This window comes from Alosa alosa, chromosome 1, assembly GCF_017589495.1.
Source record: "Alosa alosa isolate M-15738 ecotype Scorff River chromosome 1, AALO_Geno_1.1, whole genome shotgun sequence".
NCBI lineage: Eukaryota > Metazoa > Chordata > Actinopteri > Clupeiformes > Clupeidae > Alosa > Alosa alosa.
The window spans coordinates 4,726,424-4,741,453 of record NC_063189.1 but is presented as its reverse complement, the minus strand read 5'-3'; the positions used below and the strand labels follow the sequence as shown (position 1 = coordinate 4,741,453).

At 47.2% G+C, this 15,030-nt stretch overlaps 1 protein-coding gene across 2 annotated transcripts in view; it reads left to right on the top strand.

Moving 5' to 3' along the window:
* The first annotated feature begins 213 nt into the window (after positions 1-213).
* si:ch1073-358c10.1 (peptide methionine sulfoxide reductase MsrA 1) overlaps positions 214-15,030 on the top strand; it is a 57,323-nt gene continuing 42,506 nt past the window's right edge. Inside the window, exons 1-3 of one of the 2 annotated variants that reach the window (XM_048244742.1) lie at positions 214-411; positions 11,514-11,582; positions 12,218-12,337. In XM_048244742.1, the coding sequence (XP_048100699.1) occupies positions 240-411; positions 11,514-11,582; positions 12,218-12,337 (361 nt within the window). In that variant the 5' untranslated portion in view covers positions 214-239. Of the gene's footprint in view, positions 412-6,735; positions 7,129-11,513; positions 11,583-12,217; positions 12,338-15,030 lie in introns of those variants that run through there. The other variant, XM_048244750.1, reaches the window with a different exon arrangement.

Sequence of the window (15,030 nt, the reverse complement as noted above, 5' to 3'; positions counted from 1 at the left end):
TGTAAGTTAATTTACATGCCGAACGGCGATCTTAATGTGGATATTTATTTTAATTTAATTTCTCTGCTGCACACACTGCTCGGTCGGCTTTTGTGCCAAAGTCATATTAACCTCTGCCTAGTTAATATTCAGTCCGCGACGTCGTTCGCGCTTGATGAATATTCATGCGCTCAGCGATTCGCTGCTGTTCCCCCGCTCCTCCCAAGCTGCACCACGCAGCGCGGCGCGTAGACAGCGCGATGGGGACGGCTACAAGGAAGCCATGTTTGTTGATGTTCAGTGAAGCTCAAACGTCCCTCGCATATCTTGCGCTCTGCGTGTCTCTTGTAAACAGTAGCATGGCGCACAAGACAGAGTTACCCACGAAAGAGCAGTGCTTGAAAGGCAGGCCGGAGAAAATGGTCGTGGCAGGTAAAACCCGGCTTTTCTCCTACAAACTCTGGCCACATGCCTGCATATGAATGTAAACATAAGTTACTGAACAGCCAATAATAACAACGTGTCTTTGTATAATACAATTACAATTTCATGACACGACTGTTAGACTCCCTGTCAAAATGTATACATTTCGTAATCCAAACATAAACATAGTCATATGAAAGTAACGGATTACATAAATCATTTATCTTAACTCGGCCTTTCTTTAACCATTTGCAGACATTCGACATTCTCATTCTTCATGCTCGATGCCCTTGTGGCACAAAAAGGCTTATTAGGGGCCTATTGGGTGGTCGTCCTACATGGCAGAAATAAAATATAGCCACCATTGTAATTAGGAGAAATTGCCCTTTCAAATGGTATATGACATAATACATTTGAGTGCACTGCTCAGTGTAAAATAGGAGAAATGGTATAAAACATAATTAATATGTTTGAGTGAAATGTTACCTTTTGTTAAAAGGTTTATTCATACCTACAAGTTCCGATAACTTGTTAAGTCATGTGATGTTATCACCCCAGAAATGGGATTTAGTAAACCACCACTGCTGCTGGGGCAGGATGTGTTGACATCTCAAAAGTAGATTTCATCAGTGTGCACTGCCCACTGGTAGCAGTTTCCTTCTGCACAACAGGTTCAGCAAGCTTCTTGTGGCCAGCCATGGCCTGTCTCTGTGACACACGGAGCCGGACTTATTTATAAGCTAAATCATGTGACTGTGGCGTAAACACAACATGGAGCTCTGGCTTTATAAGTTAAATCATGTGACTGTGGCGTAAACACAACATGAGCAGGAAAGTACACTAATAGCAGCTATTGTGGTTGACCTCTTCTGTCATGCATGCTGAGCAGCTATTGTGGTTGACCTCTGTGGTGGATTGTGAGTGCAGTTGAAACTCTCCTCTCATTTGCTTGTTTGTGAGCTCTGCTGGCCAGGCCTCTGCTGAAGATGTCTGTTTGAGGAATTAGTAGGCATTATGGGAAGAGTGTCCTCCACAAGCTCAAAACTATACTCAGCGTTTATATCAAAGCCTTCTTCAGGCCCACGCGCTTTAGGACTGTAATTCTTTTTCTTTATGCTTTATGCTCTCTCTCTCTCTCTGTCTCTCTCTCTTTATTCTCTCTAGTTTGAGGCTGGTTTCTAGCTCGCCTCCTCACTCTAAAGCTGTCTACTCTGCCCCCACCCCCCTCTGGATTTCTTGTTAAACTCTTTCTTTGCGTGACACGAAAATAACCAAACTATCTGTTTGTAAACATGAACATGCCCCCAGAATGTAGCACAGTAGCTGCCTGGCAGCTCAAGCTAGGTAGAACCGTTTCAGCTAGGTAAAACCGTTTCAGCTAGGTAGAACCGTTTCAGCTAGGTAGAACCGTTTCAGCTAGGTAGAACCGTGTAGAACCGTTTCAGCTAGGTAGAACCGTTTCAGCTAGGTAGAACCGTTTCAGCTAGGTAGAACCGTTTCAGCTAGGTTTCAGCTAGGTAGAACCGTTTCAGCTAGGTTTCAGCTAGGTAGAACCGTTTCAGCTAGGTAGAACCGTTTCAGCTAGGTAGAACCGTTTCAGCTAGGTTTCAGCTAGGTTTCAGCTAGGTAGAACTGTTTCAGGTAGGTAGAACCGTTTCAGCTAGGTTTCAGCTAGGTAGAACTGTTTCAGGTAGGTAGAACCGTTTCAGCTAGGTAGAACCGTTTCAGCTAGGTAGAACCGGTTGTTTTGGTTTTTTTTTTCTTCTTACCAACAGTACTTGGTGACCTTGAGAAATAGAGATCTTTGGGAAAAATGATCAGAGTTCTCCTTTAACAGGATGGGGGCTGGTGACACTGAAGAAGGCCTTTCTAGAGCTTTCCTCTCAGTGTTTCTCCTCAGGACTGACTTGTGCTTACGTTCCCTGGCTGAGTTGTGCTTGTGTTGTACCCTGCCTGGCTGAAGTGTCGGCTCATGGACATCATGTCAACGTCTCTCTGTTGTTTGTTTGTTTGCTTGTTGGCCCTGTTTTGTAAACCTTTGTTTGTGTGTTGCGGGGGCCCTCCACTGTGTGTGTGTGTGTGTGTGTGTGTGTGTGTGTGTGTGTGTGTGTGTGTGTGCGCGTGTGTGTGTGTTACTGTCCCTCCACTATGTGTGTGTGTGTGTGTCCTCTCCTCTCCTCCTCTTCCTCCTCTTCTGTCATTGTCGTGTCCTATGTCCATCCTCTTCTCTCCTCATCTTCTCCTCTCCTCCTCCTCCTCCCCTCCTATCCTCTCCTCCCCCTCCTCCTCTCTCTTCCTCTCCCACTCCTCCACCTCTCTCCTCTCCTCCTCTCTCCTCCTCCTCCACCTCCTCTCCTCTCCTCTCCTCTCCTCTCCTCTCCTGTCGTTGTAGTGCCCCATGTCCAGAGCCCCATCTGTGTATTATGCGCTTGACAGCTCCGCCTTTCTCATAAATTCCCGCGCCGTCTGGCGTGCCAGCTCGGGGACACTGCATGGGCCGCCACGGCAACCATAGAATGAGTTCTCTGGGGTCAGAGGTCATACTGAGGCTGTTCTTGACAGAACTCAAACCTCCTGCAAGGCCCTTGTCGTCTGTATCTATAGCTGTTTTTCCTCAGTCTAAGATGTAGAAGTGGTCAAGTATTTTGTGCTATTTGCTTCGGGAAGTTGTAGAAAAGCCAGGCTGGCATAACAGGTCTGCTTATCCTCAAAGCAGGATGATGGCATACTTACTGCTGTGGACATTCAGGAAACTCAACCACTGGCCAACTGCATGATATACATGCTTATTCACTGATAATGTTGATAGCTTTGTGTCCAAGATATGTAAGACAAATAGATACAAGAACTATTTTATACTTACTGTCACTAGCTTTTTAAACACTCTCACATGAGTACCATTTATTATGTTCTTATTTTTTTTAATGGTTTTTATGTTGTGTTCATGTTTACTGTTTCAAGAGCCTTCATGTTGTATTTGAGTCTCTTTATGAATGTGTTCTCTCTGCTGGCTGTCCCCAGATTGCCCCTTAGGGACAATAAAGATACTTTGAACCTCGATAAGGCCACATGACCGGCCTGTGCTTCCTCTGCAGTAGCCCTGCCCATCTCTGCAGTAGCCCTGCCCATATCTCCATACATATGCACTCTTCTTCTCAATGCTATAGATATCTCCATACATATGCACTCTTCTACTCTATAGATATCTCCATACTGCTCAATGCTATAGATATCTCCATACATATCCACTCTTACTTCTGCTCAATGCTATAGATATCTCCATACTGCTCAATGCTATAGATATCTCCATACATATCCACTCTTACTTCTGCTCAATGCTATAGATATCTCCATACATATCCACTCTTACTTCTGCTCAATGCTATAGATATCTCCATACTGCTCAATGCTATAGATATCTCCATACATATCCACTCTTACTTCTGCTCAATGCTATAGATATCTCCATACTGCTCAATGCTATAGGGTCATTCCACGTCAGTTCAACCAGGGCCCACGACTAGGTTAAAAAATTCCCTGAAAAATATTACCAGGTGTACCTATGTTGCCTAGAGACACACTGTAAAATTTTATGTAAGATCAATACTTTCCAAGATACAGCCAGTTTTATAGGGGAGGGTGTCGATTTTGCTCAGCCTCTTTTTTTTGTCAAAGTTCACAAGCCCACAGCGCAAGAACTAAACCATGTAGGAGGCTCAAACTGTGCATGCTGGTACATAAATAGGAATAGTATGTAGCAAAATCGTCACGTTTGGTCTGTATAATCCTGCATGGTTATAGCTGTCCCTCAAAGTTGATACAAATTTTAATGGAGTTTTTGGCTGGGCTCTGTTTAAACCTTCAGAAGACATATTTTTACTCAACATAGGCTCTTTGATTTATTTTTCTTACTGAGATAAGTAGAAACACTCTCAAAAAAAAACAATGAACAGAAAAATAAATCCCTTCAGGGGTCTGAACAGCAGACCTCACAAGTCTGAAAAAATCATTTTGTTTATCATTTTCAGAGCACCCAAACACCCTGTGGGAATATACAAAGATTTTTTAAATAGGTTTTTTTTTATTCTCCATGATCCCTTCTTTTTGAAAACACCAATTTGACTTGTCTTATGCAAATCTTTATTTTTTATTTTCCACCCTGAACATGGGCAAAATGCCCCATTGACATCAATATGTTTTATATGCTCTGAAAATGAGAACCAAAATGATTTTTTAGACTTGTAAGGTCTGCTGTTCAGACCCTGAAATGATTTATTTTCTGTTCATTGTTTTTTGTGAGAGTGTTTCTACTTATCTCAGTAAGGAAAATAAATCAAGAGCCTGTGTTGAGTACAAATATGTCTTCTGAAGGCTTAAACAGAGCCCAGCCAGAAACTCCAATAAAATTTGTATCAACTTTGAGGGACAGCTATGACCATGCAGGATTATCCAGACCAAACGTGACGATTTTACTACATACTATTCCTATTTATGTACCAGCATGCAAAATGTGAGCCTCCTACATGGTTTAGTTCTTGCGCTGTGGGCTTGTGAACTTTGACAAAAAAAAGAGGCCGAACAAAATCGACACCCCCTCCCCCTGTAAAACTGTCTGTATCTTGGAAAGTATTGATCTTACATAAGAGTAATTTTACAGTGTGTCTCCTAGGTAACATAGGTACACCTGGTAATTTTTTCAGAATTTTTTGAGACCTAAGTGCGTGGGCCCTGGTTGAATTGACGTGGAATGACCCTATAGATATCTCCATACATATACACTCTTCTACTCAATGCTATAGATATCTCCATATATATGCACTCTTCTACTCAATGCTATAAATATCTCCATACATATCCACTCTTGCTTCTACTCAATGCTATAAATATCTCCATACATATCCACTCTTGCTTCTACTCAATGCTATAAATATCTCCATACATATCCACTCTTGCTTCTACTCAATGTTATAGATGAACCCTCTCATTCTTAAGCCCTCACTTCCACACAAATAGACTATGCAGGCTTATTCATTAGTACTTCCACACACTCAAATACACTATGCAGGCTTATTCATTAGTACTTCCACACACACAGATCCACTAAGCAGGCTTTGTGAGAGAGGCCTGTAGGTGTCACTGCTTAGAATTCTTCAGTTAGCTCTGTCTTAGTTACTGTAACCGTGGAAGAACAGTTAGCTCCGTTTTGGTTACTGTAACCGTGGAGGAACGGGAGAGACTGGCTGGCTGGCGTGTGTCCTCTCCATGGTAACCAGAACTAGGTGCCTGGCTCCCGTGCTGAATAGAAGGCGCAGGGAACATACTCGGTTCTTCATTTTCCTCTTGGTGGAGGAACAACCTTCATACGACCTTGCTTGCCCTTGGGTGACCAGTTGTTCTCTGTGTTTATTTTGGCTCCCACTGGATCTTACATCCTTTAGCCACTTGCCATTGCTGCTAAAGCTGGTGCTCCAGACCTCAGACATCAGAGTTGTTTCTGCTAGTTTGTTTGTTTACACTTTAGTTGTAATTTGTTGTCCAGCAAAACGACGTGATAATATCTTTATCAAATCTAATGCTCTTTTGGTGGCCCTGTTAAATGAATGACTCCAGGTATTAAACCTACATGTCTGATGTGGCATAGCCGCAGGACGGGCATCAACATGGCATTCTAGAATCCTTATATAGTCCACAATATCAAAATCATTTTCAAATAAAGAAAAACAAAACAGGGTTTTGTGTCGAAACAGACACACACATTGATCCGTGTTCAGTCTCCAGGTGTGCAGCAGTAATCCAAGTGTACCCACCACCACCACCTCTGCTGGCCCCCAGTTTCAAGGCACCAGATTCCTTTTTTCCCATGATCCTTTGCTGTGATACCTTTCCTTGACCGCCCGTGTTGATTGGTCAGCCCCTGGCAGTGGGTGCTGGCAGCGCAGAGGGAGGAGTGGTGCTGAACCTGCCCGCACAGGTGCCACTCAGGTGGGCATCTGCAGGACCTGGCTCCGACGCCCGCCCCAGAAGGACTCCGCACAGGTGGCCGAGAACAGCCAGAAAGCAAGATGGCGGACGCCCAGCGATGAGCGGGACCTGTTCGGAGCCAACACAGAAGCTGTCGCTCCGCTGCCAAAACCCGATCCAGGAAATAGCGTATAGACAAAGCGCAAGCCGCGGCGGGACCAGTGGCGGGAGCTGGTCATTTGCAGGCTGTTTGGGGCAGCTGTGTGCTAGAGTTGGGCAGGTCGGTTGTGGTCCCTTTATGCTTCAGAAACGAAGCCAACAAAAGGTGTTTTGAATGTGGATACTTGCCTGCTTCTCGTCCTCCCTCCTCCACTGGGACGGCACAAAGCCCAGACGGCACGGAGCGACACACACTCACGCCTTTTTGTAGCGCCGAACTTGCAGCCCGAGAAAGAAAACGAACACAACAAAAAACAGAAGAAAAATCCGACCCGTTCTTTATTTTCCCGCACTTTTGTTCTTTTCCTTCCTCAGTTAGTTGGACGCGGTCACTCCTCCTCTCGTCCTCCCCTTCCTTTATTTGTGTGGTCATTCAGCGGCGGCGCGTTCTGGCGGAGCGGTTTGTAAGGTGTGTGTTGACGAGGGTGGCGCAGCCTGGCAGGGGAAGAGTGGGCTGAAAGGACAACGCCAGCCTGGCACGGTCTGGACCAACGCCAGCAATCGCGCTCACACTCCCACTCAGCAGGGGACATACCCACAGTAGAGGTCGGCAAGTGTGTGTGTGTGTGTGTGTGTGTGTGTGTGTGTGTATGTGCATGATGGGAGACAAAGAGAGTGAGTGAGCGAGAGAGAATGAGAGAGATAAAGAATGAATAAGAGAGAGAGAGAGCGATCAAGAGGGAGAGAGAGAGCGAGAGAAGGAGGGAGGGAGAGAGAGAGAGAGCAGGTTGGATCCAGCAGGTTGGCATGGATCTGGTTTCTGTTTATGCTGTGATGTGTCGGCGTGTTCTTGGACAGAATTATTTTTCCCTTCGTTCTCTCTCTCTCCCTCTCTCCTCTCCTCTCTCCTCCTCCCTCTTTTCTTTCATTCTCGCTCCCACTCTCCTCTCTCACTCTCCTCTCTCCTCCCTCTTTCCTTCTCTCCGTTTGTTTGTGTTTCCTCTCCTCCTCTCGCTTTTTTGGATGGGCTGATGGAGAGTTCATCTGCCGCCCAAAGGCATCGCCGTGTGAGCACCAAACGAGCCGCTCTGTTCCTTTGCTTCCGTCATCTGTTGCTTATCGCACACACGCACACACACACACACACACACACACACACACACATAAACACACACACACACACACACTCACACATAAACACACACACACACACACACACACACACACACACACACACACACACACACACACACACACACACACACATAAAACACACACACACACACACACACACACACACACACACACACACATAAACACACTCTGCCCCTTCCACTCTGTCTCTGTGTTTCATTAACTTTTTCCTTTGTGATTGTAATCGTCTCGAAACAAGAGAAGGAAAAAGTTGCATTGGCACATGCCACAAAGTGCCGTGCCAACGCCGTCCCAACGCCATGCCAACCCCAGTGCCAGCTGGTGCGCTCGGACATGGAGTGAGCTGGCACAGGGTGTGAGGTGCCCAGGATGCTGTATGTGTACGTGCGTGTGTGTGAAAGTGTGTGTGTCTGTGTGTGTGTGTGTGTGTGTGTTTGTGTGTTTGTCAGTTTGTTTCTCCTTGCTGTGATTTCTGTCCTGATATCCTTAGCTGGCACGTGCCAGCAAATGTGTGTGTGTGTGTGTGTGTGTGTGTGTGTGTGTGTGTGTGTGTGTGTGTGTGTGTGTTTTCCATGCATGGCAGCCATCGGGGGTATCTGGTGCCCCTCAGACCTTCCATCCACTGAGTTTGTTTCTGTCCGAACATTTGTTTACGTTCGCGTTGCCCCAGTGAAGACAAGTGGCCACTCTTCGTCCTTAGCTCTGTGTGTGTGCGTGTGTGTGTGTGTGTGTGTAGACAAGTGGCCACTCTTCATTTGCCAGACTGACCGACGGTTCATTTATACTTTCTCAGCATTTAGCTCGATTTCACAGTCAATCTGAGTTTAGGAGATTAGAAACTGAATGCAAGTCTGCCATACTGTTAGCCTTGTGTGTGTGTGTGTTAGTGTGTGTGTGTGTGTGTGTGTGTGTGTGTGTGTGTGTGTTTGGTGTGTGTGTGTGTGTGTGTGTGTGTTTGCACGCATGTTTGCGTGTATGGTGTCTTTATCCACACACTAATATTAATGTGCTGTGTACAGCGCTAGGCCTTAACCAGTGGAGCTTTAGCCAGTAAATCACCTCAGTCTTCTTAGGCCTAATCCCACCACCACATCTGTGGAGCTCTCTCTTTCCTTTTTAGCCTTGTAATTCCAATTTGGCACAGTTTGGTGCTAGCAAGGCCGCATGACAGAGAGAGGGAGTGAGAGAGAGAGAGAGAGAGAGAGAGAGAGAAAAGAAGAGACAGAGAGAGAGAGAGAGTAAATGCACGCCTCGACCCGGCGATCACGCCTCGATCGGCGACCAAATCAGCGGGTCACAGGGTTCGTGTGCGCCACGGCCAAGTCGACCCTTTGCGCTGTGCGCCGCCGCGTTCCCAGTCCCAGATGGCACAGGGGATTGTGGGTAGATGATTGATGTGTGCTCGTCATCCTCTGGGGGGCGGTTAGAGTGTGGGGGCTTAACGCAAGTAAGGTGTCTCCTGACACAGCGCCTGCTCCAACACCACCAACATCAACACCACCACCACCACCAGTACCACCACCACCACTAACACTAACACCACCACTAACACTAACACTAACACCACCACCACTAACACTAACACCACCACCACTACCACTAACACTAACACCACCACCACTAACACTAACACCACCACCACTAAAACTAAAACTAACACTAACACCACCACCACTAACACTAACACCACCACCACTAACACTAACACTAACACCACCACCACTAACACTAACACCACCACCACCACCACCACTAACACTAACACCACCACTAACACTAACACTAACACCAAGACCACTAACACTAACACCACCACCACTAAAACTAACACTAACACCACCACCACTAACACTAACACCACCACCACTAACACTAACACCACCACTAACACTAACACCACCACCACCACCACTAACACTAACACCACCAACACTAACACCACCACCAACACTAACACCACCACCACCACCAACACTAACACCACCACTAACACTAACACTGAGACTACTTTGTAGGCAAGCGTTAGAGACTTGAATTTGATGCGGGCCGCCATAGGTAGCCAGTGTAGCTGGATGAGCAGCGGGTAACATGTGCCCCTTTGGGTTGGTTGTAGACCAGGCTGGCCGCTGCTCTGGATCATCTGAAGTGGTTTCACTGCAGGCTGGGAGACCTGTCAGGAGGGCATTGCAGTAGTCGAAGTCGTGGAGAGATGACTATTGCCTGAACCAGAAGTTGGGTAGCATCTTGAGTCAAGTAAGTCCTGATTTTCCGTTATGTTGTAGAGTGCAAAACGGCATGCCCGGGCGACTGAGGCAACATGATCCGAGAAGTTTAGTTGGTTGTCAAGAACAACTCCTAGATTTCTTGCAGTCCTGGTCGGTGAAACAGACAGGGAGTCAAATTTGATGTTGATGTCGTGGTGTATGGTAGGTTTAGCTGGGATGACCAGCAGTTCAGTCTTTGAGAGGTTCAGCTGAGGGTGGTGTGCCTTCATCCATGTAGCTATGTCTGAAAGGCAATCCGAGATCCGTGGCTGAAACCAGGGGTCGTCAGGTGGAAAGGACAGATAGAGCTGTGTGTCGTCTGCATAGCAGTGGTATGAGAAGCCGTGCGAACGGATAATCTGTCCCAAGGAGGTGGTGTAGATAGTAAAGAGGAGGGGCCCAGCACTGAGCCCTGGGGACCCCTGTGGTTAGATGGTGAGGTGCGGATAGCTGACCAAGCCATGATAACGCTAAACCAGCCCTGTGAGGTAGGATTCAAACCAGGAGAGAGCAGAACCGAGATTCCCCATGTCCAGTATAGAGAGAAGGATCACGGTGATTAACCGTGTCAAAGGCAGCCGATAAGTCAAGCAGAATGAGTACTGATGACCGAGCGGTCGCCCCTGGCTTCTTTTAAGGCTTCTGTTACAGACAGCAGAGCCAAGTTTCGGTAGAGTGGCCGCTTTTTGAACCCAGACTGATTTGGATCCAGAAGGTTGTTCTGTGAAAGGAAGTCAGAGACCTGTTTGGAGACTGCCTGTTCAATGCCTTTGGATGGGAAAGGCAGTAGTGAGACAGGGCGGTAGTTCTCGACTTGAGCAGGGTTGAGAGCTTTCTTAAGTAACGGGTGTTACCCGGCCATTTTGAACGCTGTTGGAAATGTGCCGGAGGTTAGCGAGGCATTGATCACATGTGTGATAGCTGGGCGATGGTCGGGCTGATGGACTGAAGTAGGCTCAGAGGTATAGGGTCCCAGCATGTGGTAGGACGGCTGCATGTCAGGAGTCTGGACACTTCACTCTCGGAGAGGCGTGAATGCTGAAAAAAGATGTTCCAGTAGTCCCTAGAGGTTGTAGGAGGCGGTATCTGAGTCAGATGCTGGAGTGGGCATGTAGAGAATTGACTGCTGATTGCCGCCACTTTGTTTGTAAAAAAATGAGGCGAGGGTATCTGCAGTAAGGCTGGATGGAGGAGGAGGCAGGAGACAGGTTCCGGATGTTGCGGCGGAACGTGACCATCGGCTGAGGAGCCGGAGGCTGTTCTGACAGGCTGACGTTGAACTGAACACACACACACACACTATATGCATACACAGACTCAGTTACCTGGGCAGAGCCAAATAGAAGCTTACTGCTTGTAGGGGATTTAACACACTTTGGAATTGCACCCCGTGTGTTACCGTCTCCTCCTTTTCTCTCTCTCACACACACACACACACACACACACACACACACACACACACACACACACACACACACACACACAAACACACACAGATATGCATGAATTGTCTATTACACATACACACACACTTCTAATTGTTTTTGGCGTTGTGTGTCTCTGTCTCCGTAGCGACGCATGCAGCCAATGGAAACCCCACCGTGGAGCCCTTCCCACAGGGAATGGAGATGATCATGTTTGGTGAGATTCCGCTCCGCACTGCCTCAAACACGTACGTGTGTGTGTGTGGTGTGTGTGTGTGTGTGTGCGTCCGTGCCTGCGCACACCGTGTGCATTTTTGAGGAAACTCATTGTTTAAACCTCTGCTTGTGTGTGAGCATCTGTCTGTGTGTGTGTGTGTGCGTGTGTGTGCGTGTTGTGCTGTGTACAGTCATACAGCGCTGCAAAAGGCAGTCGCGTGCGCGTTTAGGCTTAAGGCAGCGCGTGTGTGTGTGTGTCGCAGCGTGTGTGTGTGTGTGTGTGTGTGTGTGTGCGCGTGTGCGTGTTGTGCTGTGTACAGTCACACAGTGTGTGTGTGTGTGTGTGTGTGTGTGTGTGTGTGTGTGTGTGTGTGTGTGTGCGATGCGTCGCGGGCAGCGCCAGGTGTGTGTGTGTGTGTGTGTTTCTGTGTGTGTGTGTGTGTGTGTTGTGCTGTGTACAGTCATACAGTGTGTGTGTGTGTGTGTGTGTGTGTGTGTGTGTGTGTGTGCGTGCGTGTGCGTGTTGTGTGTGTGTGTGTGTGTTTGTGTGTGTGTGTGTACTGTCATACAGTGTATGACTCCATGTGGTGACGCAGCATCACTGAGCTCCATCCTTCCTTGCGTCTGATTGGTCAGGGATGGGCTGTTTCTGGGGAGCCGAGCGACGCTTCTGGAAGACTAAGGGCGTGTTCTCCACCCAGGTGGGTTACGCAGGCGGCTCCACCCCCAACGCCAACTATCAGGAGGTTTGCTCAGGTAACGCACCTGCACAGGACTCACACACGCACACACACACACACACACACTCTCCACTATAATCAGTGAAACCGGCTAGAACAGAAGAGATTGTGGCGCACACCTTTCTTTTATTTTGATGCTCTGCGTGTAGAGCGCTTCAGTTTTGTTTTATATTTAATACACACACACACACTCATAAACTAACTCCTGCATGCACACTAATACACACACACACACACACACACACACACACTCATGAACTAACTCCTGCATGCACACTAATACACACACACACACACATGAACTAACTCCTGCATGCACACTAATACACACACACTCATGACCTAACTCCTGCATGCACACGAATGCACACACACACACACACACACACATGAACTAACTCCTGCATGCACACTAATACACACACACTCACATGAACTAACTCCTGCATGCACATAGCCATGCGCATAGCCATAGTTGCTGTTAAAATGCCTACTAGGCTAGCGCTGGGAATCTAAACACTTCAACACCGACATGTAGCCTAATATGTTCAAAACTATTGCGTGTTATGGGTTAAGACATGACATTTCTTGAAGCATTTGGGAAAACGCTGAATTAACTGGAAAGTAAAGTCCCTGTTAGATTAGCTTGCTTGCAAATGCTGTTGTCCATGACCTGGCAGTTTTATGGAAAGTGGTAACATAGCTTATGGCAAACTGCCTACACTGGGTACACTAGCAAGCAGAGCTTTAGCCTACCATTGTGTGTGCATGCATGGCAAGCTGTTTTAACATTTAAATGTATTATTCGTAGGAGCAATGAGATATTGATAGTAAATTGAATATAACAGTTGAATTTAATGTTCAAATTTGTCTTATCAATAATAAAAAAAGCAATTCATGCTTTAGACCATTTTAATTTAAATAATTTCAAAATTTCGGCACCGGCACCGTTTGAAAAGCCCAACCCTACTGCATGCACACTAATACACACACACACACACACTCATAAACTAACTCCTGCATGCACACTAATACACACACACACACTCATGAACTAACTCCTGGATGCACACTAATACACACACACACACACACACACACACACACACACACACACACACACACATTCATAAACTAACTCCTGCATGCACACTAATACACACACACTCATTCATGCTAACATGCTCATATTTACACACGCTCACATTCACACACTTGCACACACACACTTTTACACACTCTCACACACTCGTGCCTTGAGCTTCCCATGTGAACCCGGTGAACTCAGATCCACACCAGTGAACAGCAGCGGTGGGGTGGCTCTGGTGGTGGGGTTTCTCATTTTTTTTCGCCTCTCCCATTCTGCGCCTCCCTCCTGCCTCCATCCGAAGTGATCTACCCAGGGTGCATTTGGGCTGGCGACGCAGCCCCCCCTCTCCCCCTCTCCCCCGCCCATCCCGCTGCAGTGACCTACTGGCGTGGTGTCTGTGCTGCAGTGAGGGGGACTGAGGAGGTTCTACTACCCAACCACCCACCCACCCCATCCTCATCCTTTCCTACCCCTTAAGCCCCCCATCGCCAAAAACTGCCCCAACCCACCCCACCCCACCCCATCACTTACTGCTGGTGAAGACTGCAGCATGATGGCACAACTCACAGAAATACACACACACACACACACACACACACACACACACACACACACACATACACACACACATGCAAATGTACTCTCTCTCTCACACATACACACACACAAATAAATTCACACACACACACACACACACACACACACACACACACACACACACACACACACACACACATACACGTTTAAAAACACACACAGACACATTTAAGCACACACACACACATCAGCACACATTTGCGTGCACACACACACACGCACACACACACACAGTGAGTGTAGGGGAAGTGATAAAAATTGCTCCAGTTTTTTGGGTGAGGGCGAACGAGAGTTTGGGAGACGAGTCCTTAGAAACAGCAGAAACAGGCAGAATCCGCAGCACAGAGTATGGCAGTGATACGGCACGCTCACCACAGAGGCAGCCATCTTAGGATTTGGTAGAGTGGGCTAGGCTGGGCTGGGTTGTTGCTATATTGTATTGTGTTGTATTGTGCCACATTGTGCTGTATTGTGTTGTATTGCAGGCTGTGTTAGGTTTATTGTATTGTGTTAGAGAAAGGTTGTATTGTGCTGTATTGTGTTGTGCTGGGCTGGGTTGGGTTGGGCGCAGTAGGGATCGGTGGAGCCCCAGGCACTGGTGCTGATGAGACGGCCGGTAAACTCACACTAATCCCATCCACATTCCTCTGCAGCACAGCACAGCACAACACAGCACAACACAACACAACACAGCACAGCACAACACAATACAATACAGCACAATACAACACAACACAGTACAGCACAACACAGCACAACACAGCACAATACAACACAGCACAGCACAGCACAACACAGCACAACACAGTACAGCACAACACAGCACAACACAATACAATACAACACAGCACAATACAACACAATACAACACAGCACAGCACAGCACAGCACAACACAGCACAGCACAGTACAACACAATACAACACAGCACAACACAGCACAACACAGCACAGCACAGCACAGCACAGCACAGCACAGCACAGCACAGCACAGCACAATACAGTTAGCTAAGACTGAGACTG